This window comes from Vanacampus margaritifer, chromosome 13 (genome assembly GCF_051991255.1).
Source record: "Vanacampus margaritifer isolate UIUO_Vmar chromosome 13, RoL_Vmar_1.0, whole genome shotgun sequence".
NCBI classification, from domain to species: domain Eukaryota; kingdom Metazoa; phylum Chordata; class Actinopteri; order Syngnathiformes; family Syngnathidae; genus Vanacampus; species Vanacampus margaritifer.
Window position 1 is genome coordinate 5,940,507 of NC_135444.1, and position 24,775 is coordinate 5,965,281.

Here is a 24,775-nt window from a genome sequence, read left to right on the forward strand (position 1 = left end):
GTTTGCATGTTCCCCCCGTGCTTGCGTGGGTTTCCTCCGGGTACTCCGGTTTCCTCCCACATTCCAAAGACATGCGTGGCAGGTTAATTGTACACTCCAGATTGTCCATAGGTGTGGTTGTGAGTGTGGATGGTTGTTTGTCTCTGTGTGCCCTGCGATTGGCTGGCAACCAGTTCAGGGTGTACCCCGCCTACTGCCCGACGCCACCTGGGATAGGTTCCAGCGCCCCCCGTGACCCTTGTGAGGAAAAGCAGTTAAGAAAATGGATGGATGGATTATGTATTACTAGAATGCAATATGTACAGAATAATGTTCATCATGTGTACAAAAATGCTGCTTGAGCAAGTTTAACTGACAATTAAGTTTAAATGTGTAATTTTTTTTCAAAGTAGGACTCACTTTTACTTTAATTCACTATTATAATACCACTATTTGCTTTTTTATCTAAATTTCCTCATTACTATCTCATAATTCACAAAGGATAGATGAAAACATGATGATTTTTTTATTCAGCAAGGTTATATTGATACGGACTCCCAGCAAAGATATTTCAAAGGCAAACATTCTTCTTCTTTTTTTAAAATTACATTTATTTTGTTTAATTCCATTAAACAGGGTTGCATTCACCAGCCATACAAGTTGATGTACACCTAACACTTCAACATACACCTAAATAATTAGCCATTTTCATTTTACAATGTAAAGCGTCATAATAATTAACAAATTCTAATAGACTGAAATAATAAGTGATTACCAGTCATCTTGTGTACAGTATGTGAAAAGACCATTTGTTTACACAGCTTTGACTGTGAATTCTAAAATAGGCCATCTTTTCATAAAAAAAGAAGAAAATAATAATCACTAGTAAAAACCTATAGAATATTCCCCTTTCATCAAACCGTGCCACAGACTCATCTTCATTTAGTATAAAAAATAATAATAATGCAACTCGAGCAATAGTAAAAAGTGAAACAATTTGAATACAGCACATTTAGTGAACCCTTTTCTAACACCACTGGAGAATGTTTGTCGTCGTTTTGCTTTCTGGATATCTTCCAAAGCAGAGTGCTGCAACACGAGTACATCAGCGGTCGGAAGCATTTGAGTGTAAAATTCCACTGCGGTGCGTGTGTAGCCTTTGAGCCCCTGCAGGTGGAAGTGTAATGTGTCGGATTCCAGACTTCCACTGCTGGAGGTGTAGTGTGTAAAATTCCACAAATTCATGATGCCATCTCACAGCCTCGCCTTCCCTTCATCTGACCCCAGCTCCGCTTTGAGGAGCGCAAAAAGTCAGTCAGGTTGAGGAAATGGCCGCCGGAAGACAAACCTTAGGTTTTATCTGAAACTGTAGCCTGAAACAACATACTCAGGATAATAAACACACCTTTTGTCCTAAAGTAGTGGTGAGGCCGTTTCTATGGTAACAGGTGTTGTTTTTATGCAGTGGCCCTTTAATATGAGGCACTCCCCGCTCCCTCCCTGTAGGTGAGTAAACAACATTGAAATGTTTGAGGGGTAGCACTTAGTGTGTTTAGAAGTTACCATCAAACAAATGGTTACAAGCTCAGCTTGCATGATTTCAGTCAGGATTACATGTTTAGACGAGTCATTCCGCTGGGAAAAAAAAGTTGTATATTGTTAAGGCATGAGGAAGATGAGAAGAATTTCAGCCAACAAACAGCTACAGTACACGCTAGGTTCTTACAGTGCATTCAAGAGCCTAATTTGATTCCGTGTTGTAGGTGAGATGAGAAACAATTTTACTCAAGTAAGCACAATACCAGTTCAAAAATGCAGAGATTAGTTTAGTTGTCTCTTAAAAAGCACAGAAAGAATTAAAAATATGATGAAAGGTTTGCCATCCAGTCTCAGCCAGGGGGGAAACTAAACATCAGCTGGTTCTGATCCGTGAACAGTTTTTCCAATATGTGCAAATGAAGCCAGGGTGAAAAATGTCAGTGTGTTTCCGACCAGTAAACGTCACCGTTCTTTACTAAATCCCTTACCGGTCCAATTCAGCAGTAACATGACAAAGCATAGAAAGTCGTCATCATTCTCCAAAAAGAAAACGCTTTCATCGAAATCGGATCAAAAAGTCAATCCAAAGAATCCTTCTTGGAGCAGGCTACTGGTCATTGTTTCCATGGCGATTCCAGGGTTTGGTGTGAAGATTCCGCTTGAGAAGCCTCTTCTTGGGGATCTCACTGAGGGAAAAGGGCAACGCGAGGTTTGAAGGATTCTCCTTCCGAGACTGGATGCGATCTTTGATGGCATCTTTAATCACCTACAGGGAGGCAAATGGAGAGATTAGCTCCAACAATAGTATGGCTTTGTGTCATAGCAACATTGTGGAGTGAGTTTACTTGCATTGTTATCATAATGTATCCTGTTTTCTGGATTTTTTGATACATTCTGATGCACAATTAGACTTTTGTTCCTCTACCTATGAGCGACATTCATGTCACTGTAGGAGCCCAGCATGTGCCTACGTGGTGGCCATGTTGGGAGGGACAACGTTCTCATCACAGCCATTCTCTCATTTCTCAACCAATTTTAATAAGATTTACCTTTTTTTGGTCAAAACCTGTGGTATTACGGTGACCAGGTTTTCAAAATTAAAAACTACAATTTCACTGAAAATCAAATATACAAGAAATTCTCACAGGAAATATTTATAACAAATTTAATCGCAAGTCGATCTGGTGACCAGTGGTTGTGTTATTACTTTAGCTAATGCTAAATGCTATCTTGGTTGACGTTGCACTCATTATTATCTAACCTATTTTGCTCAGTTCCGGCAGCTATTGGAAGCTGGCTGTATCATTTAACAACAGTGTGATTGATATACACATGGTCCGGCCCCAAACAATTGGATTTCTGACTCGACTTAATAAACAAACAAATAAATAAATAAATAAAAATTGAGATGCCATAATGGGACACAAGCCGCTAAACCGGGACTGTCTTTGTTAAAATGAGACATCTGGTCACCTAGTATTAATACAGAACATTTGAATAATAATAATAATAATAATAATAACAACCAAAAAAAAGCCCTTTTTTCTTTTACCTGTGAAATGTTATTTTCAGGTCTCTTGTTGTAATTGTATGGCAAAACTACAACTATGGGGGAAAAAAATATGAGACCACCCTTGTTTCTTCAGTTTCCTGTTCATTTTAAAAGCCTAGTACAACTAAATGCACATTCGTTTGGGACAATATATCAATGACAACAAAAACAGCTCTTAAGAGTTGAATGTAAGAGCTGACCGGGACATTTTCCAAAGGTTTTTGTGATAATAACCAAAATCACTTCACAAGTTCTTACATCAGCACCTATGGCAATACCAAAAACTGCTTTTACGCATTCCATGTTTTCTTTTGTGTCTGTTAGTCACTTGATACACTTTTAGTGGCACCAGATTATAAAGTGAACAAGAAATTGAAAGAAAAAAAAAAGACCAAACGATGGCACTCTTATATTTTTTTCCATGGCTGTATGTGCCAGCATCCTTTGTTTTCAGTTTTCTTGTCGTCCACATGGAATGCTATAGCTTTGTCGCTAGCGGCACACAGCTCTAAAGGGGCTTGTTGTATCTACTGTATTTCTTCATATCTATCATATTAGATAGATATACTTTTGATACAATTTTAGTAATTTTACCAGACATCAAAATGAACAAGAAATTGAAAAAATATATAATATGGCGCTCTCATAATTTTTTCTTCAATGGCTGTATGTGCAAGCATCCTTTGTTTTCAGTTTGCTTGTGGTACACATGCTAGCTTAGCGTCACCAGAGACAGAGCTCATAAGAGGCTTCTTGTCTCTACCTATGCCCATACTAGTCAGTGGAGACTTACAGTAAATCATGTTCCTCTCTCTCATCTAGCCTACTCGCAACTTCTCACAACAAACAACTTGTAAAACAAGAGCTTTGTATGCCAAATGATAATCTTCCTCTGGGGAATCTTTTCACAGTTTTTTTTTAAGCGCTCTAGAAATAAAGTTGAGCTGGGACACCACTGCAGAATTTACTATACTAAGGGAAGAATTAAAATGTGCTTCCAGTGTTTTCACACAAGCTCGAGCATAATTTTCACAAATAGGTCACAGGCTTATCTTTATAGCACATCTGTCTGGCAGCAAATGTCTGGTCAACAGCCAAACAGCCATCTATCGTCACTTAGTCAGATTTTCATTTGCAAAAAGGTGCTTTATCACTGTTTGACATAAGGTTATCACTCACAGAGGCTTAAACGTCAAGGACACATCACAACTTTAGCGGGAGCATGGGAATATGAAACATTGAATCCCAAATGTTGCGTCACATTTGACTGCTCATTTAGCTCGGAAGTGACTCATTTGCAGTCAGTGAAAGTCAGGATGCCTTCTCATAGTGATGCAGCTGCACTTGATGAAATGTGTAGTAACCATAGAAAGTTTTAACGTTGCATCACTCGTGACAATGCAAACGTGCAGAAGCATTCCCAATGACCACATTGAATAAAGGCTACTCATGCAGCTCATTGAACCTGGTGCCTTGATACTTAATGGTTTCAGAAAGTACATGGACAGACATTTTGTAAAATAAAATAACTAAATAAATACAATTTACATTTTGAAGCGTTCATAAAGTATATGGACAGACATCTTGTAAACTAAATAAATAAATAAATACAATTTACAATTCAAAGCCAGCAAAAGCCACACTGACCTCCAAGTTGTTGAGAGTGTTGAATTCCATGAGGTCGTGGAGGCGAGTGTAAGCCTCGTTGGAGTACTGAAAGTTGAACGTCGAGAACGGCGATTCGGGGTCGTCAAAGATGTCGAAGTCTGCAAACTCCTTCTCCTTCTCAGTCTCTCTTGGAACACCTACCATCAGACAATCAAAATGGGTACAAAAATAAAAAATCAGGAGCGACGGAATGAGCTAATCACAGAATTGAACTGTAATCAAATTTTTTAATTGGATTGTAATGATACAAAAAAAAGCACATAAATATCCCATAATACAGCATGTCAATATCTTCTTATTGTGTTGCTAAATAAGAAGTGCAAAATTTTGAAAACAATTCTCAATGTGATTCAGTGCAGGTCTGCATATAATATGAAAATATTATTACATTACAGTGCACTCAAGACTAATTATTATTATCTTTTTAGGGCAATGGCAGAATTTGGGACACAGTTATAGTATAAAATCTCACTCGATGGTGCAGGTGTACCTACCTACCTGACGGGTTATATCCATAAATCTATTTTCAATAGTGCTTGTTCTTATTGAAGCTGAAAATGAGCTGGATTCTATTCCAGCTAACTTTGGACAAGAGGCAGGGAACACCCTAGATTGCCGCTAATCATTATCAAGAATTATTATTATTATAATTATGCACATCCAAATTTGACAATTTACAGGCTGCGTTTAACATAAAAGTAATGTTTTTGTTATCTGATGAAAATCCATGTGCGATTCAAACTGTATGTGGCCACCTTGAAGGTTTATTTTTATTTTATTTTTTTAATGAACCAAAAAGTTGATCCAGATCTTCTTTCATTTATTTTAAGCTACTCGTGGGTATGTTGGTCATGAATTCAAGAATCAAAACTGATGTGAATGTGAGTGTGGGTGTTTATTTGTTTGTACATCTCCAGTGATAGATTGGACAACCAGCTTGACAAAATGAGCAATGTAAACCTCTACACCAACCTGCCATTATAGGACAGATGCCTAACATGCATCCATGTGCGAAATAAATTTACGCATGACGCATCTGCTACTTTTTGATGCAAATTCTCAGACAAAAAGCAATATGCAGGAAAAAATTTGCAGTTGGGAAAATTGAAGCAACCAATCGGAAACTGATTCAGCGTTCAGTCTGGATAGTGACCTTCTCTACAAACTGGAAGTCCTTTTATGGAATATGCTGTTGGTAAAAAAAAAAAAATTACGTAACTTCCATAAACAGACTGCGGAAGTATGTGGGCACATGGCTGACTGAACATAAAGAGGCACTGGAGAGGGGATGAGACGAAGATGAGGTGTTTGGATGTCTTTGTGAGGATGTATAATGACATATGGCCTGTTTACACATAACACTCCCACTGCACTGACAGATTCCCTACCGGCACCTGGCTCCTCAAGGAACCATCATTCTCACAAACAGCTCATAAAGCACACACAGACCGCCGCTGTTTCTGTCTGTGTGCGCAGGCAATTCCAGAAATGTATGTGGGCTTAAACACACATAATTTCCATCGATAACCACAGCGACCCTGAGCGCACACATTTGAATAGTGAGCAATGGGGCACAACTGGCGAGAAATAATTATCTCTCCTCTAAAATTATCGCGTAACTTCAAGGAAGCCATGCCTCATGTGCCATTACGGTAAAATGCCATAAAGGAGTGCAGTTAGAATGTTTTTCCTTGCACAGATCCTGTGGAAAGCTCGCCATATGTATACTCTTACCAGGCGCTTTGAACGTCCTGAAGTTGATATTCACCAGGACAAAGTGGATGACAGTTGGGCAGTTCTTTTCGCCTTTTTTGGGCTTGAACACGTAGCATTCTTTGAGGCCCTCTCGGTCGAAGACTTTTGGATCGATTTTCGGGAATGGAAGCTTATTCATTCGAGCCCACTTTTCAGCCAACAGGAGCTCCTAAAGTGTGCATAAAAAAATGATGAAGTGGTTTTGCGTATTGATTAGGGGTGCAATGGCACACCAAAAAAACACAACAACACCCTACCACCATGAGTTCATGGTTCTGTTACCAATCTAAGAACTAAATGTATTTTATTTTTTATTTTTTTTACAACTGTTAGCCTGATGTACTTCCAAAGGCATAGCACTACACAAGATGTCCGCTAGCTAGCGGCTGAGCTGTACTGTATTTGTTTACAATCTATAATAGTGTGTGGCTAGCTAGCGTAGTGTACTGCCAAAGGCATAGTGCTACCCATGACTGCTAGCTAATGACTGAGCGCTATGGCTGTGTCCAAACTCACAAGGCTGGGTCCTCCGAAGGCCGAATTTCCCGGCTGCATGACGTCACTTCCAGCACGACTCGACAGCACGTGCGGCTTTACATTTATATATGACTGTCAATGCACTACAGACAAGCAGCATGTACAGTGAAGACATTTAACATTTTCAATTTGATGTTTTACTGTTTTTGAGTCTACTTATAGGCATATCAATGTGATATAATCATGAGTGTTTAAAAGAATACAGTGGAATAATGATTTTGTGAACTTTATTTTATCCTCTCACCCTCATAGCTATTAAAGATAGGAATGTGCATGATGTTATCAGAGCCTTTTGTCCTTAGAGACTAAAAGTCTGGGGTAAGATCCTGACTGCATTTGTTCCCCCAGTCAAGAAGGGGAACTGTATGTAAATATCTGCTTGCTAATAACATTACACCTTTGTTAAACCTGGAGTTGACATGTCTGTCCTTTGATCAACTTAGTAGGAGAAGAGGAATCTTTTATCTTTTGGCTATAAATGAATGGATGTTCTGTAGATTGACACACACTTGGGGTCATCAAGTTGCATTCAGATGTGGTGTCCTAACAGTGTCTTTGGAAGCTTTTAAATAAATCCTTGCAAGGAACCTTGTTCATCAGATCTCGGATACAATTATTTTGAACACGCAAAGATTACACTTAATATAGTAATCAAACAATTCCTTCAACAGTCCATTCAAATGTAAGTGCATGTGTGCTGTCAAGTTGCCCGGCCTTGTAAATTTTGATACAGCCTAATTGATGACAAAGTACCATAGCGTGTGGCTAACTAGCATACTGTATTGCCAAAGGCATAGCGCTGCCCAAGATGACTGCTAGCTAGCGGCTGAGCTGTACTGTAATTGTTTACAGAGTACCATAGTGTGTAGCTAGCTAGCGTGGCGTATTGCCAAAGGCATATCTATCGCTACCCAAGATGTCTGCTAGCTAGCGGCTGAGCTGTAAGATTTTTGTTCATGGGCTACAATAGCATGTGGCTATAGGACAAACTGATTTTCCTATCCGTCCATGTTCCATGTAGGAACTCGTACGTCCGAATGTACTCTTCGACCTCTATTCCGAATCTTTCTTGACACATAGTGGAGTCAGACCTTAAACGGGGGGCTGGAGTCACTTGGCCGTGCAGAGAAATCAAAGGAGATGATGAGGTCGACACCACGTTGGGGCCGCAGGATGAGAGGGTAGGGAAGGTTGTAGGTCAGGCCGCTGTCCACTACGTGGATCTTCTTACTTTTAACATCCAGAGGCTCATAGATTCGGTCAAACTCATCTGGGTCTAAGAATGTACAATTAAGACTGGAATAAATGCCTGTAGCAGATGTGTTAGCATGGAAACACTAAACACTTAAATATGAAAGTTGCAAAGGCCTCAATATTGTTGACCTTATGTTAATTAAACATGCTAAAAGTAATCCAGTTAAAAAGCATGAAGCTATGCTAAATGGTAAAATATATTTTGATGATGAAGATATGATATCTAAATATTGTTCTTGTTGTCATTACCTGTGACAGCATCCACCTCCTCCTCCGGTGTACGTGCAGAGCAGATGAGCCCACTGACAGGAGAGAAAGGAATGCTGGTGTTCAGGTTCAGACCCAACATGAAGTTATGCACCTGGTAAAATGAGGGGAGCAGCGATTAGGTGACATTTCAATTCCTATATGGGCTTAATAGCGATCATATTTTGGTTTTGGTCACCTTGCCGGCACGGCCCTCTCTGGTGTTGAACAAGGCTGAGTCACTGAACAGTGACGTGAACATCCTTTGAACCCAGCTGGCCTGAGCAGTGCGATGATACTCGTCCTCTGCCTCCTGGTTCTCTGTGCCACCTAAACATCGTTATGTTTGAGAAAGTAAATTTAGCTAGCACATGTAGAGGAGACAGTTCTGACAGACTGTTCTTGTAAGTTTTGCACATTTTAAAATGGGGGATTCTGTTTTACTATCAGTACCTTCGGTTTGAGTCAAGTGTTGAGCAGTTTTTTTTTCCATCTCTGGTTTTAAGTGAGGGAGAAAAAAGTAAAAAGGAAATATTTGAGACTCCACCGTGCAGCAACGGGGAGTAATTTCTGGATCAATATCCGATAAAAGTAATTTGGGAGTTTGTTTGATTTTCACTATTTTCAAAAAAATCTGCAGGCCAACCGAAAAAGATCGGAGGAAATGTGTTTTTTCATTGGCTTTTTGAAATGTTTTAACATGCGTAGTGCAAGTAATTGAAGCTGATAGTGTGTTACTTCCCTTCCCCGGTTCTTCTATTCATTATTCACTCAACATTTTCACAGTCTCATGGCAAACACATCATTACAGAAGGAACACTGTTGATCCTCTAGACTTTGGCCTTGCTTGTAATACATGCAAATGGAAAGCTTTCCGCAGATAAAAACATGGTCAGGATTTCCACTTTGCTAGTAATATATGTCTTAATAAGTTAACCGACTGTTGTAGCTCACCTTTGCGGGGTTCATCCTCATTGTCCATGCTGTCTTCTCCAACGATGTGTTGTGGTTTAATCTGCTCTGTAAAACAAGATATGAAACATTTGGAAAAGCACACGCGCAAAATGAAGTTTGAATAAATGGAACTGGAAGTGTTAGTGGAAGAGGAAAACAAACAGTACTGTATTACAGAAAATATATATCGCTTTGATAATGTTGGGGAAGGCAGTTACCTCATAAAAGCAATGTTTAGTCTGGCAAACAGATACATCAGCCCATCCTAAGTAACATAGCTTTTAAAACAGCAAACCTGAAAAACTGCCCTGAGAGAGGCTAGCAACTATTGTCAAAAGTGTGCTGAAATGACCGAAACGTAAGGAAATGAACAGTTTTGTCATAAGAAATAATGCATGACTCCTTCTTGTGACTGGCTCCAAGTCAGACCTTAAAACATTCAGAAGCTCCAAAATTTTAGCATTTGCACAGCTGAAACAGACCTGTTGTCCGTTACCTCCCATTGTGCCTGTGCCTCCTCGACAAGGTTATCCGCAGTGCTGCTGTTTGCACCTTCCTTTCACAGGTGGTAAATATGTCAAATCAGGCATCACAACCCATCTCAGGTTTATTAATAAGCCACATTGCGCATGCTTGCTTATATCCCTGCCAGAATCTGCTAAATGAACTGTGCCACAATTAGAAAGCAGATGCAATCCCAGGTGTGTAGATCAGCTTTATGTTTGTTTGTGTGACTATCAAGCTTGCACATGAAAATCTTTAGTAAATCAGGTCCTTATTGTTCGACACATCCACACTGTGCCCAAAGGATTTGGCATTTCTGACAATTCTTTATCACACCCAAAATAGATCAGGGCAGAAACGTAATACAAGCAAAAAAACAAATGCATTCTTCAACAGGGTGGAGAACTTTCCACCAGTTTGGCACAATCAATGCTTTGTGTCTGTACATGCAAAGGTCATCCTAAACAAATGCATTCGACCTAAACAAACATCAGAAATTTCCCTGGAAGATGACACTTCCTAACTGTTGTGGGAACAACAGATAAATACTCTCACTATACACACGCACGCACGCACACGCACACACAAAGACATCTAATGCTACCAGTACACCAGGGCCCAGTATTTCAAACATAATCCTCCTAGTGGATTAGATTAAACCCAAATCTGATCCAAAATTGGGCTTTCAAACCACATTTAACCTTGAAAATTCAAATCCAGATTTGGAAATCCAATTCTGCCTGTAATCCAGATTTGATCCTGTGTTGGGTATTTCAGAACTTCAGTCCCAAAACTGGATTTAAGTTTTTGAAATATTTTATCCAGAAGACTTTGAGAAGATTTGGAAAACCATATCTCACAAGTTCACAACTGCACACATTTAAAGACGTTGTAGAGTTTTCAGACTGAGAGTTTACAAAGACTGTGAATCTTGAAGGGTCACTATTTACTATTAAGACTACTACAAGATAATTTTGTCATTCGGTTTTGTTAGAGCTCATCCATTGGTTGTTGGGTGTCACGTCACTTCAAAGACTGAAAGACTTCAAATATGTTTGATATTGCCGTACGGAAGACTAGGAAAAGATCGAAAATAGCCGAGATGACCTCCTCACACTAAACAATCAAGATGACAGGATGGTGCTGTGACTCCTGATTTTCAGTTTTTAGTCTGAGAGTGTGACGCTCATTAGGTGTAAACCCAGCATAAAGGTGTGGAGATACTTACATGAATTTATGTTTTCATTACTCAGCACTTTGAGTTACATTTTAATGTATGAAAGGTGTTATATAAATAAAGTTTGATTTGATAAAATAGCAAAATACACCAAAAAAGTGTTGTCAAATCAAACAATGCAATTACAACTTTAGATTGAATAATGCATTCGGATGAAGAAGAAAGGTGATGAAATTAACTGGCTTTACTGCATCTAGTGTAATGCAACATTTTAGCAATTTTATCTTTGTGTTTACTTAAAAACATTGTGCCACAGGGAATATGCATTTTTCATGTACACCGTGCAATGAATTTTTTCCCCCTTTCCTGATTTCTGATGATGAAGATAATGATGATGATGATTATCATAATCTTTTCTCTCTTTTTTTTTTTTACCTTTATTCAGCACACTTTCATTTCCTTTTGGATCATCAAGTTAATTTTACGATCTCACAAAGACAAACCATTTAAATGCACAATGCAGTTACTAATTGATGGTTTTATCTATTAAGGGGTGGGGATCCAAACCTTTCTAGCTCTAAAAAAGTTAAAAAGTAACTGACTGACGGAAATTTATTAAGTCTGGAAAACAAAACAAAAAAGTCATTTCCAAGGCTTTGGAAACTGTGATCAAAGAAAAAGAAATCCACAAATGGAGAAAATTGTTAAGAGTGGTGAACCTTCTCAGATGTGGTCAGCCATCCCAAATTTCTCCAACAGCGCAACGACAATCCAGGAGGCCACAAAAGCACCCAGAACGACAGCCAAAGAACCACAGGCCTCACCGGTCTCAGTTGAGGTCAGTGGTCATGACTCAAAGACACAAGGCAAACATGGGAGATTTCTAAGGCAAAACCCACTACTGACAAAAAATAACACAAAGTTTAATCTCAAATTTTCCGAGACATGTCTTGACGATACACAAGACTTTTGGTAGAAATAGTCAATGGACTAGTAAGACAAAAGCTGAACATTTTGGAATGTGTGCGGCCTGATGCCTTCCATAAAAATAACACAAAATTGGGAAAAAAAAGATTTGAAGCATCATGGCAACAGTCAAACATGGTGGTGGCAGTGTGATGTCTGGGTCTGCCAACCGTTTGTTTGTGCCTTCAAGCTCAAGCTTACATACCAGGAAGTCCAGCTCTGAATGGCTAAAAAAAAACAACAAGGTCAGGGTCATGGGGAGCTGGAGCCGACTGTGGGTAAAAGGCAGACTAGACCCTGGATTAGTCGCCAGTCAATCACAGACTACAGACAGAAAACCATTTACAGACACATTCACACCATCAATAGATGAGAACTGGATGTACACGTCATGCATAGAAATCGGATGGATTTATCACTACGCTATCAGAGGCTATTCTCAGTATTATGCAGTGTAATTATAGAACACTAAGCCCAGAATAATTAACATGGTTGAATTAGTACCTTTATCGATAAACATTGTTATCATTGGAAGATTGCTTTCTTTGCAAAGCCAGAATATTTGATGTCACTGTTGTCTTGGTTCTTATTAGACTGTAGAAAGCTATATATATATATTTTTTAAATTTCTATTTCCCTAAAATTATTTTCTTCACTTTAATGAAAACAACTATTACATACCACAGCTGGAAATGTGTTTTACTGATTAGCAGTGAATAAAACTGGTTGAAAGTTGCTTTGAGAAACAACGTTAAACAAAGCGTTAAAACGTAATGTACTGTACATTGTTTTGTACAATGTACATTGTACATTTGACCAACTCAGTGTTCTGGATTCTGACCTTAATGTAGACACAAAAGATCACTACAGAAATGTAACTAAGAGAAGGATGACAAGAACCCTGTGTGGACCAGACCCAACAGGACAACAATCAAGTGGGAAGTTCTTACCTAACTCCTCCTCCATAGTGGAGCCTCCGACTGTGTCTTTGACCCCAAGAACTCTGTTGAAAAGAATGGAGAAGGCGCTGCCCCACACACCTGCCAAAGTCCAAACATACATATATTCAATCAATGCACATACTTTTAAATGCAATTGAATGGGAAAAGCAATCTTTAAAAAGCATGTTCATCTCAGCCACTCTTTTCTCACCCATTAGAAAGTGAAGAGGGTTTTCTTCATATTTCTTGACAACTGTTCCCATGAAGAACTTGCTTCCAAACAAGTCAGGTGTCATGAAGGTGCCGTACTTTGCCATTCCAATTTCATAAGGGCTAAACTCCACCCAGTCTGCAAGTGAAATCTCAGTGTAAGACCAAGGGCTGATTTAGACGGACTGTTAGTGGCAAAGTCATAAAAATTCCAGACTATGTCCACCAAAACTTCCAGTTCCAGCAGGCATACATTTTAGACACTCTCCTACTACCAAAGTGTCAGATGCGCCGGGCGCATGCCCAAGTAAACACCTAGCATACAGTGGAACTGTGGAACGCCCAACTAAGTGCAATGAGGCACAATGAGGCTTGCACGGAGTTTTCCCAATTCAACAATTAAAAAAGAGCAAAAGTTGGTTCAGAATCAATGAAAGTATTCACAATTGTTCATTGAAATGCATTCTTCTAGTGTGCATAATATATTATTATATACACACAGTATTTCATGTACATTCCTAATGCTTATATTTATTAACTTGAATAAACAGACTTAACGCAAAAACAATATGACTGTTCCGTGAATTGAGGGCCACCAATTCATTAAAGTGTATTTAAAGTATTTCGAGGTTTTGATGGGGAAAGGGAACAATATTGTAAAATTTGATAAATATCTGGCGTCCCCATTTTTATGTCTACTCTTGTATTAGTCAAACTAACTCTCCTTGATCTTTTATTGGTAAACAAAGAATTTAGATTGTCTACAAAAAATTGTGCACATCTGAAACAGATGCCATTATGTAATCAGATTACAATTTTTTTTTAACTGTATTCCGTTACAGTTACAGGAAAAAAATCGATCCATCTATCTATCTATCTATCTATCTATCTATCTATCTATCTATCTATCTATCTATCTATCTATCAAACTGTGAGGTGTGGTTGCTTTCAGTCACAGTTCGAAAACAGCATATGGCCTTCAATCATTCAATCAATAGCCTACATGCTTTTTAATTACACAAGGATTTTTACTATTTGTAGGCTGCCCCTATCACCCGCAAATAAAAGGGGCACATTGTATAGAATATATATTGTGGTGATTTTTACTTTTATTTTGTCTTCATGAGCATACTCAATATTAGAGTACTCCAAAAATAATCCAGTTACATTACTTTAATATTATGGTACTTGGATTACATTACTAACCACATTTTTTAGCAGGTAACTTGTAACTGTAACGGGTTATATTTTAAAAGTAACCCTCCCAACCCTGTGTATTCATTCCTAAACAAAATACATTTTCCCCAAATAGAGGAAGGAGAGAGGTCATCTCTAGGGTCAAACTTGACATTGGAATAGATTTCTGTAGCAATAAGAGGTCTAAATTGTGGAAAGGCAGCAGATGCTCTTAGCAGACATCAACAAACCAGACATCCATGCATTTTCTTGCACTAATTCTGTTCAGGGTCATAGGTGCACACACAGGAAACCAATACCCTGGATTGGCTGGCAGTCAATCACAGAGCACATACAGAAATAGTCTTCAATTAACATATTATGCATGTTTGTGGAATGTGGGAGGTAGCCGAAGAAGTATCGGTATCAGTACTCTGGCTTCCTCCCGCATTCCAAAACTATGTCCTGTACCTGGAAAATGTTGTCTACAGGTGTGATTGTCAATGTAAATGGTTTGCCTTGTGTTCAATCGGTGACCAGTCAAAGGTGTAGCTTGCTTTTGCCCAAAGTCAGCCGGGATAGGCTCGAGCTCACCTATCCTCCTCAATAGGGTAAGTGTGAGAAATGAGTTGTTAATTTTCCGAATACAGTCGAGGGCAGGCTTAATGTCTGATGTTTGTCTCTTTCAAACAAGGAAGCGGTCGATATGGGCCTTAGGGCCAATAAAGAGGGTTATCCCATTCAGGTTACATGAAAGTCGGCTGAGGCTTAAAACACTGCTTGTCATCATGATATATTTGTCCAGACTTGCATGACAGAGTAGATGGAACAGCAACAAGCACTCCAGGCATGAGACTAAAAATAGACACATAGATGCACGCAAACATACACTGACACAATTATTATACTAATTATTGCTATGTAAAATTGCTCATACTTAAGCCATCCTTTGACATGAAGGTATTTTTATCAAACAAGATTTTGTGCTAGAGGAAGAGTCGAGACAAAATAGACAACGCGTGCTAGACTAGTCATGCTTTAAAATAAAATTGTTTAAAGGTCATAATTACGATATATGAGCAGACAAACAGTGGAGTTATATTGACAACAAGGCAAATCAGGTAATGACTTAATAATAATGTAAGACAGTGGCAGACTCTAGTTTAATAAAATGAAAAATGCCAGATAGTTCAGGAACGTATATGTAAATGCTCAGGCAAAACAATATTTACCTGCAAACATGAGCTCAGAAACATCTGGCTTGACATGCAGACAGGTGAAGAGAGGAAGTGGACTTTGCCCCTGGTTTATTTTCTCCCGAATGTCACTTAGCTTGATGTCCATCCTCTAAAGGAGAATGAAAACATCAACTGATATATTACAGGACAAAATGAAAATGAGATCAAACGTATTTCAAGCAACTCTTACCGCGGGTACGAGTGTTTCCCCGATGAGCATACCAAAGATATCGGTGAAGGTAACTGGCTGTCCAGAGGCCTTCTTGGTCCACAGAGCTTGGATGTAGTTGGTTATATGTTGGGGCAGCAAAAGCCTTAATGGGTTACTGCTGACTCTCTTCATTAGCTCCTTGTTTATCTCTTTTGGGCCCTTGTTTGGAAACTCAGGGTGCGAGTACAGTGTTGACATGTACCTAAAGGCCCAAACAGAGGGGAATGAGTAGAGGGGCACTTACTTAAATAGAAGTTGTAAAAAAAAAAAAAAAAAGTATGGTACTTTAAGAGGTTCATTGTGATAAGTCATCTAACACACATTGACGAAGACGACAGAATAAGAGGTTTGGGAAATTGCGAAATTGTGTAGTTTAAAGTAAAAAGAGCCAGACAGTAGTAAAAAGAAAGACAGTCTTAAAAGGTCCTCTCTGAACACTGGCACTTATTTTATAGCTCTGGTGTTTAAAATGAAGTGCACACAGGAAAAATCCCGCCCAAAACATATCCATTAGTAATTTTAAAGGAACACTTGACTCATTGAGCCCTTTTCAGCAGTAAAAAGTTAAAATTTTGTCCATATTAATTTGACAAATTCATTATTTTTCATGTACAAATAATACCATTAAAAACACATTTTTCACTTGCTGTCGACTGAAGATGACATCACCTGTGCTGAGAAAATAGGTAACAACCAATCTCGACTCATCTCTTTTCTAGGTTTGGTCGGCAAACTGAACCATGATTGGTCGTTACCTGTTTCCTCAGCACAAGTGATGTCATCTTCAGTCGACAGCAAGTGGCAAAATACGTTTTTAAAGGTATTAATTATTCATGAAAATAATGAAGTTATCACTTTAATTATAGACAGAATATTATCTTCTTATTACTGAAAATGGCGCAATGAGTCAAGTATCACTTTAAGCTCGTTTTCAGATTTTGGAATATCAACATTTAGGTCGAAAAATGTCATCAGATTTGAAAGATGCAGTGGTTTCTGTGGATGCCCCCAATTTGCCTGATTATATTTATGCTATATTGACCAATTTGAACTGGTGAAAATAGCTTGAGAACAAATATATAAACGCTTTTGAACACTCAAAATGTCTCAGAAGTGAAAAAATTCCACCTATTTCCTCGTTCTGCAGAAGCCGTGCTCGGAAATTTTTACTTATTGGAACATCTGAATGTTGTTGTTTTTTGTTTTTTTTTAAAGATAATACAGAGTGAAACTAGCTGAGGTGGCAAATCTTGCCACAGGTGCAAGCGGTTGAGAAGAAACACCTGTGGCTAAAGCCAAACTGTGGCAAGGTTTTTACTTTGTAGACGTGAGCTTGTTACTGACAAATGGGCCATCTTTGGACTACCTACCAGGTGGATCCGGAGAGACCAGCAATATAGGTGGCACAATCTAGGACTCCAGACTCAAACAGGGCCTTCATCACACCCGAGTAGCCGACCATGGCACGAAAGCCGCCTCCTGAACCTGAGATAGCAATAACTGGTACCTGTCTCACACACAAGAGCATACGTGTGAGCCTCACACCGTCTCACCGTTTAGTCTAACCTTTTCTGCCTATGCAACCAAATGAAGTTCCTTCAGATATATTCTATTGTGTCAGTGTGTGGTTATGTCATGAGCAGATGTTTGAAAAGACAATGGAGATTCAGACATTGGAAATTCAGACATTATTCCAGGAAGCCAACAGAAAAAAAGATGCAACATTGTGACATGTTAGAAGTGAAGACAGCAACTGGTTATCTCATTCCTCAAGAACTTCCTGTACATGATGAACATGACAAGGCCTGGTTGCAGAATACAAGCAGCCTCAAGGGCATCACGCAAAATCCACATGAGCGAAGAACATGAAACTAAGTGCAAGTAACAGGGACATAATGTTTATCGCTTTCCATGTGGGTGATATTTTGATATGAGAATAAACAATAAATAAAGGGGTCTTTAGTTGGAAAGGAACCATATATCAAGCAAGGACATCTAGCAACCTCCAGCGACGCCACACTAAATTTGTAAAAAAATAAAATAAAATAAAAAAGTAAGATATGGTGTTTATTAGGGGTGGGAATCTTTGAACGCCTCACGATTCGATTCAATTCCGATTTTTGGGTCTGTGATTCGATTCAGAATCGATTTTCGGTTAAAAATGATTTTTGATTCAAAATAATTTGATTGACAATGATTTTTGCTTCAATCTATCAATAATCAATCAATCTGAAACTCCAGTCTGACTCGCTAATGCTAATTAGTGCGCCACTCGCGGCACTTTTATCACTCAAACGAACGGCTCCGCCCTGCAAAAAACTACTTTTTTTGGAATAACTTGATCGTGACTTTTTCCTTCTACTGTACTCTCTAATGTGGCTACAACTTAATAGTGTATCAGACCGCGTGGAACCACACTGTCCCTAAGTGGCCAAATCGAGTACAATATGAACAGCGCTCCCAATAAAGGCACACACAAACAAAGGCAAGGCAGTATAAAATAATTTAAATAAAATCGATTTTAGGACATTTAAAATCGATTCTGAATCGGACAAAATGAGAATCGTGATTCTTATGAGAATCGATTTTTTGGCACACCCCTAGTATTTATGTTATGTTGTAATGCTAAGGAGTGTACAACATCAAGATTTACAGCTGCTCTGAGTTTAGTCCCATAAGTATCGAGACATATATTTCCCATTGAGGATGTTTAGATTGACATTTGTATGTTCATGAAAAATAATGAACATAATGTACATAAACGATTTTAGCTTTTCTGTGAGGGCCGTACATGTAAGGGAGCATTACATTTTGGCAAAAATATGACTAGAAATGGAGATACGGGAACTAATCTTCACAGTGCAAAAATGTTATTGTTTCGTCAAATTAAATAACCTTCTGTCCAAGATTGTGTTAGTTAAGTTAGTGTTTTGTATTATGATTTATGTTGCATTTCAATGACATTATTATTATTACTGCACTTCCTTGTGCAGCCCCTCTTTTTGTCAACTCTCCCGTTGTGCTTGTCATCACGTCACAAACCGGTGCCGTTCCCTTTAGGAGACTTTTATGTTTTTTGTTGTTTATCTTAACACATTCCCACCTCTTCCGGTGAGCTGGGAAGGAATCGGGGCTTCTCCATGTCCAGTAGTTTCTTGATGCCCAGCATCACTCTTTCTCTGCGAGAATGTCTGAACTGCTTCTCATTGTCACACAGAGCCAGGCTGAACCGTAGGTCCAATTTGGTGCTGGAGGCAAAGAGACAAACAAAAGCGGCTGTTGTGGTGAGAAGCTTATGATTGTCTGAACCTTTTTCTTCATTCACCTTTCCACAGTTACGAAACTTGTGAAATGACCATGCTCTCAAATAAATTCTGGGAAGTGAAATATTATTGTAAATAAATCCCAGGAATTCTCCTGTTATGAATGATTCATTCTGCCATAAAACACCTGCACATTCTTGACATGGTGGCAAAGTTCTAATCTACACAATTCAGCAGATAACCATGAAGATGAGCTCAATGGAGGTTTAAATAACATACCATATCTCCAGGAACATCTCTAAGTAGACCTTGGTTGCCTATCAAAACAATGGCAAAGGACATTCAAGACAACTTCAACAGCTGCTAGTTCTGTTCAAACGATTCTAACAATGCTTGCAGAGAATAATGAAGCTCAACGTGTCAATGTAATGTGTTGTGGCTCACTTTGCCAATGAGGAAGGTCTCCTTCTGTTTGTGGCCCACTTTGAGTTTGGAGAGGTCAAAGGAAGCAGTCCCAAGGGTCTCGTCCATTACATAATTGGCGTCCATTAATGTTATCTGAGTAAAACCAACAGTTCATTTAAGTTCATTTAACTCTTGAAATTAGTTTCTAAGGGTTAAACTGGTGCATGTTTACAATCAAAGTATATGAATGATGCTTTCGCACCAACAAAGCTTATTTAAACAGCATTACCAAGAATGTTTCAGATAAAGCAAGACAAATTGTCCAACCTCAAGGACGTTCTGCAGGTTGGGGTCTAATATGAAATGAAATGTCTCGTCCCATTTTGGATTGATGTTGTTGTCTATGTGCTTTGTCTTTTTCCTGCTTTCTGGGGCTGTCTTGATGAACAGCTCCACATATGGATCTGGTGTGTCCACTGCACACACACAAAGGGTAGACGCATTTAAATGAAACTGTTTTTGTTAGTCCCCCCTTGGTGTGCTTTTCAATTACTTTGGTTCAACTACATATATGAGGCAGACAGCACACAAGGTTTTATGTCATAGCTGGCCTGAATTAACAGCATTTGTTTCCATGTTCATGTAATAATAATACACAAGTGTGTGTAAAATATTTAACCAAGAATATGTTTATTACCAAAATATAATTATCATTGTGAACCACAAATGTTTTAATTAACAGTGTAGTAAAACACATTGTTATTTATTGATTGAGATTGTAAAATGAAATTGAAATGCTTCATTACAATACATCATGATGCTGGATGGTCTCTTCTTGTTGTTTATGGTGGGTGGTCCAAAATGTGCTAGGTACTGAATATACTATATCTGAATATGCTGCAGAATAAGTGTTATTGTTATTACATGTAGACAGATAACAGACTCACACAAGTCCCCAAGTGCCCCCTTAGTGACGCTCTCGGCCCGATCGACTGTTACTGTGAACTTGTGGGAAAATTGTTGTTCCACCTGAAAGACAGCATCAATGTCATTTTAATGTCACCACCTCGGCAAGTGGAATATCTTACAAATCAGATAAGAGGGGAGAAAGAAGTCACTCAAAAAACCCACTGGAGCGTTCAGTTAAAAATAGCAACAACAGGTTGGGTGATAATCATTGCCTTTGTGTGTTTACACTAAAAATAGGAATGTCAAATATAAGAATAACTGAGTCTGAATCTAATTCTGGGCTTCCTTCATTAAGCTGCTGCCTTCATGACCTGACCTTGGATAAACTGAAGAAGATGGATGGATGAAAATAAATTGAGGACTTCATTGTTCAACATATTTCCAAAAGACGGTCCAGCGTCAACAACTGATGTGAAGAAAATAAGAATTTGAAGGTGTTATAAATGCTACCATTTTATTTAATTCACTGCCTGTACAATTATTGTAGGTGTTGGCGACGATTTATCCCATGAATAGATGTATGCCGTAATACAGGGAAGTAAATGATAAATGGCAAGTGGACTGCGTTTTATGTAGCGCTTTTAGTTTTAACTACACCATAGTGGAATAAAGCTCCACTATATTCACAAAATCGTCATTTAAATCAGTCTAAAGTACAGTTTATTACACACAAAAAAATCGAATGAAATATTCTTATTCTGCTGCAACGTTCATCATAAATCCGCCACTTGATTAATAAGAGCAGAAATGGTTAAATCTCTATTTTTGTTGTTGTTGTTGCAAAACTGTGATTGCGCTCCTTCTCTCTAATTTTAAAGTAATGTTTTTTTTCATGTTTTATTTTTTTTTACAGAACATACTATATAGGCAGGTCCAAATTCAAGAGTTGTGCCGCAACATGCTGGCAGTATTGGAAAAAAAGAGCAAGAAGAAGAGGCAGAGCAGGTTGCTTAGCTAAATGCTAAGCTAGCTGACTTTCGTTTTTCGAAATCATATGATTATTTGAACCTTTTATTATTTATGTATACTGTATGTACAATCTTTAATTCTATTTTGTTTGACGTATATAAAAGCTTGAAACAAGCACACTTGACCGCTTACTTGGGAAACTGTTCAAGAGAAAGAATGAAAACGGATACTAGTTTTTATGAAGTTCTTTTAATAAGTTTAAATGGTGGAATAAAACTGTCTAAAAAAAAAGTTTAGTTTTTTTATTGTCCATCTGCTTTTCTTATAGACCTAGCAATAAATGGGGGATGATTTTACTGTGTGACTCAGAATTGGGATTAATTTTTGCCTAATTTCCTTTCATCAAGACGCAAACAGCTGCTAAAGGTGATCTGTCTAAATGGACTTGAGGCACAAATGAAACAATAATACGTACAATTATATTAGATGCCATGGTTCCGTGTCAGTGGTGGAAGCCTTTATTAAGATAGGAATTCAGGAGAAGAACATCTTAGTCCTCAGTTTACACCATCAGAGCCTGAAAATTGAAGCACATCTGTTCAATGTTTTAATACACACTACGGCAGTTTGTTAAAGACTTTAGATTTGACATCAGGACCCATGCGTGTGTGTGTGTGTGTGTGTGTTGTGTGTAACTGTATGTGATGTGTATCTGTGTAATGAAAACAGCTGAGCTCAACCAGTGTTTTCTCATCTGTTCAGCAAAAGGGTGCCATCAGTGATGAGCCTGGGAGCACGTAGGAAAATTCTGTGGTCATCCAACCCGTCACGTAGTTTGCCTCCCTGGTCCAAATTCTACAAGTGCCAGCTCATCATGGCCTTGTTCTGCAGCATACAATGGGCGCATGCTGGGCTTTGTATGTGTGTGCCCGTGCGTGCGCCAATATAACCCAAAGTCGTCATGCAAGAGAGAACAGAAACTAGCACTGATAGACGATAGAAACTTTTTCAAAAACATGAACCTAACTGTCTGGGTATACAGTACATCTTTCCACTGTAATATAATATACAGTGATATAAAATGAAATTGTTTTACAGGTGGTGGGTAGGGAAGACCTTGAGGATACACTGTATTCATAATCGTCTGTCCACTACTTGGATCACTTCAAATACTGTATTTGCAGCAGTACTTAAAGTCTCAAAAATCCAATTACTATGAAATGATACCAATTTTGTCTCATTGAATCGGTAAAAGTATCTGGGACTGGTCATCACAGATGAAACGTATAATGATGATGATATATAGATAGCGCTGCAACTTATAAGTGCAAGCTAACATGACTGGTGCTCAATTAATGTCAAGATAACTTTGCTTAGAACATACTGTACTCATCTGTAATCTGCTTGCTTGTGGATAAAGTCAAAAAAGTCTAGCATCCATAAACTTAACATTGCCTATAATGACTACTTTTGCATATTGTTTAGAAAGCCATGCAAGATGTGCAGGGCAAGTGAACTGGATAGTTCAGGAGTTAATACTCCGTGTTGTCTACTGTGTTGATATATAGATTTATGTGTCGATTGAATGGTTCTCAAAATTCCGTAATTGTGCTGCCATGACCTACTGTATGTGGAGACACTGATAATGTTGCCTTTTTAAATGTTCTTATATTTTTTTACTGTGTACTGTATGTTTTCCAATCATGAGTCTGTTTTTGATTGTGATTGATTGATTGATTGATTGATTGATTGATTATCCAATACTCCAGCCATTTTCAACCATGCATCATTTACATTAGTATTTGATATAGTCATAATTGCTCATGTTTATACACTTGGTTCTGCTAAAATTATAATTGCCCACTCCATCTTTTGTCTCTTTAACCCAACAGTCGAGGCAGATTGCCGCCCCACAGCGAATATTGGCTTAGTCAAAGGTGTCTTCTTGTTAGTGAAACATTCTTCCTTTCACTTGCTTTATTATGGTATGTATTTGTACAAAATAAAAAAATGTGGTGCTAAACATTAACCATTATCATTATCTTTAATAATAATAATAACAATAATAGTAATATGTTGTTGTTGTTGTTGTTGTACATTAACTTTTCTGTTAATTTAGCTCAGTTTAAATGAAATTGGATTGAATAAAAAAAACATTGAATAACGAAAGATTTCATACAACAACCACAGGGCATTTCCCAATAGCCTACAGTACAAATATTAGTGCTTCCCTCACACGCTTGTTGCAGGCCACTCTACAAGTTTTTCCTTATTCCTTTTCCCCGAATAGACTATTAAATTGTAAAAGTATTTAGATAGGAATACAACGTAGCTATGGTTCATATTAGTTTACAAATACTTATTAGACACGTCAAAGAAAAACGACGTGCATACTTCCCCTTAAGTCATCTGCGCTCTTAAAACAGATCACCGCAACAATAGTTGAGTATTGGGCTGATTTTTTTTGTATAATTTTTTTTAAAGTTAACATCGCCTCTTTGGTTTCGTCGTTATCTAAATTGCGAAACGGTAGCCACAAAACGCACTTCTCCCAGGCTTAGTCATCATGCTAAAAACTTAAACGCGTGTTTGAGGAGGGGAAAAAACAGAGTTGACATACCTTAATGAAGATGTAATGTTTCAACTCACAAATCCTGAAAAAAAATAAGTATCATGCCGATCGAGAGAATATCATTCCACCAGAGTCGTGGAGGGAGGCGGCGCCTCGCTTCACTTTGTGGCCAGTTGCCGGAGAAGCAGCGTCACGTAAGCTCCTGTTAGCGCCACAGAAAACACTGATAGTAAAATAGAGACGCTAGTTTCCTCAACATGACACCAAAAAAAGCTTTCGAGTTTCGGCAGAGGAAGCTCGTTGCTCCGCTCCGAGTGCGCACGGTCCGTCCTAGCTTCTGCATCCACTTGGGGGCGCGACTTACTCTGCTGTCAAAATAAATCAATTCAGCACTTCAAGCACGAAGCTGGTGAACGTTTGACGGTTTGGTATCACCTTTCAATTATGTCTTGACTTGTCCACCACGCGGAAGTGTCAAACATTTATGTGGGGATGTTTCTTCCACCGAAATTGCCACAATTACAGGCGCTTATAAAGTTAAATCAGAGGCGCCTCCATTTATTATCAGTATAAAACAACACCGAAAATGACATGAACATATTCCGCATTTATTTTGAGAAACAAGAAAACCACATGTACCCTTGTTATTCTTATCTATTCAATTATAGTGAAGGGGAGAGCGATAGTATGCGTCAGATGACTCAACTCTTAACAATTGAAAATCAATCGAGTTTGTGTAAGGGAAAAAAA

At 38.4% G+C, this 24,775-nt stretch overlaps 1 protein-coding gene across 1 annotated transcript; it reads right to left on the reverse strand.

The window, feature by feature from the left end:
- Positions 1 to 1,615: 1,615 nt before the first annotated feature.
- Positions 1,616 to 24,386, reverse strand: LOC144063098 (cytosolic phospholipase A2-like). The gene is made up of 19 exons (XM_077585075.1): positions 24,074 to 24,386; positions 21,929 to 22,030; positions 20,523 to 20,604; positions 19,903 to 20,051; positions 19,615 to 19,728; positions 19,450 to 19,487; positions 19,011 to 19,155; positions 17,278 to 17,414; positions 15,887 to 16,109; positions 15,691 to 15,805; positions 13,284 to 13,421; positions 13,082 to 13,171; positions 9,485 to 9,550; positions 8,730 to 8,860; positions 8,534 to 8,645; positions 8,122 to 8,306; positions 6,473 to 6,662; positions 4,718 to 4,875; positions 1,616 to 2,284 (listed from the first exon to the last, which is right to left on the reverse strand). The coding sequence occupies exons 2-19, from the start codon at positions 21,944 to 21,946 to the stop codon at positions 2,126 to 2,128; spliced, it is 2,250 nt and encodes a 749-aa protein (XP_077441201.1). The 5' UTR covers positions 21,947 to 22,030; positions 24,074 to 24,386; the 3' UTR covers positions 1,616 to 2,125.
- Between the last annotated feature and the right edge of the window lie 389 nt (positions 24,387 to 24,775).

Excerpts from the sequence above, each read along its gene's own strand:
- LOC144063098 (XM_077585075.1), bottom strand. Across the intron at positions 20,052-20,522 it reads GGGGGCACTTGGGGACTTGT|TGGACACACCAGATCCATAT; the intron begins GTGAGTCTGTTA and ends GTGTGTGTGCAG. Across the intron at positions 8,861-9,484 it reads TGAGGATGAACCCCGCAAAG|GTGGCACAGAGAACCAGGAG; the intron begins GTGAGCTACAAC and ends AACGATGTTTAG.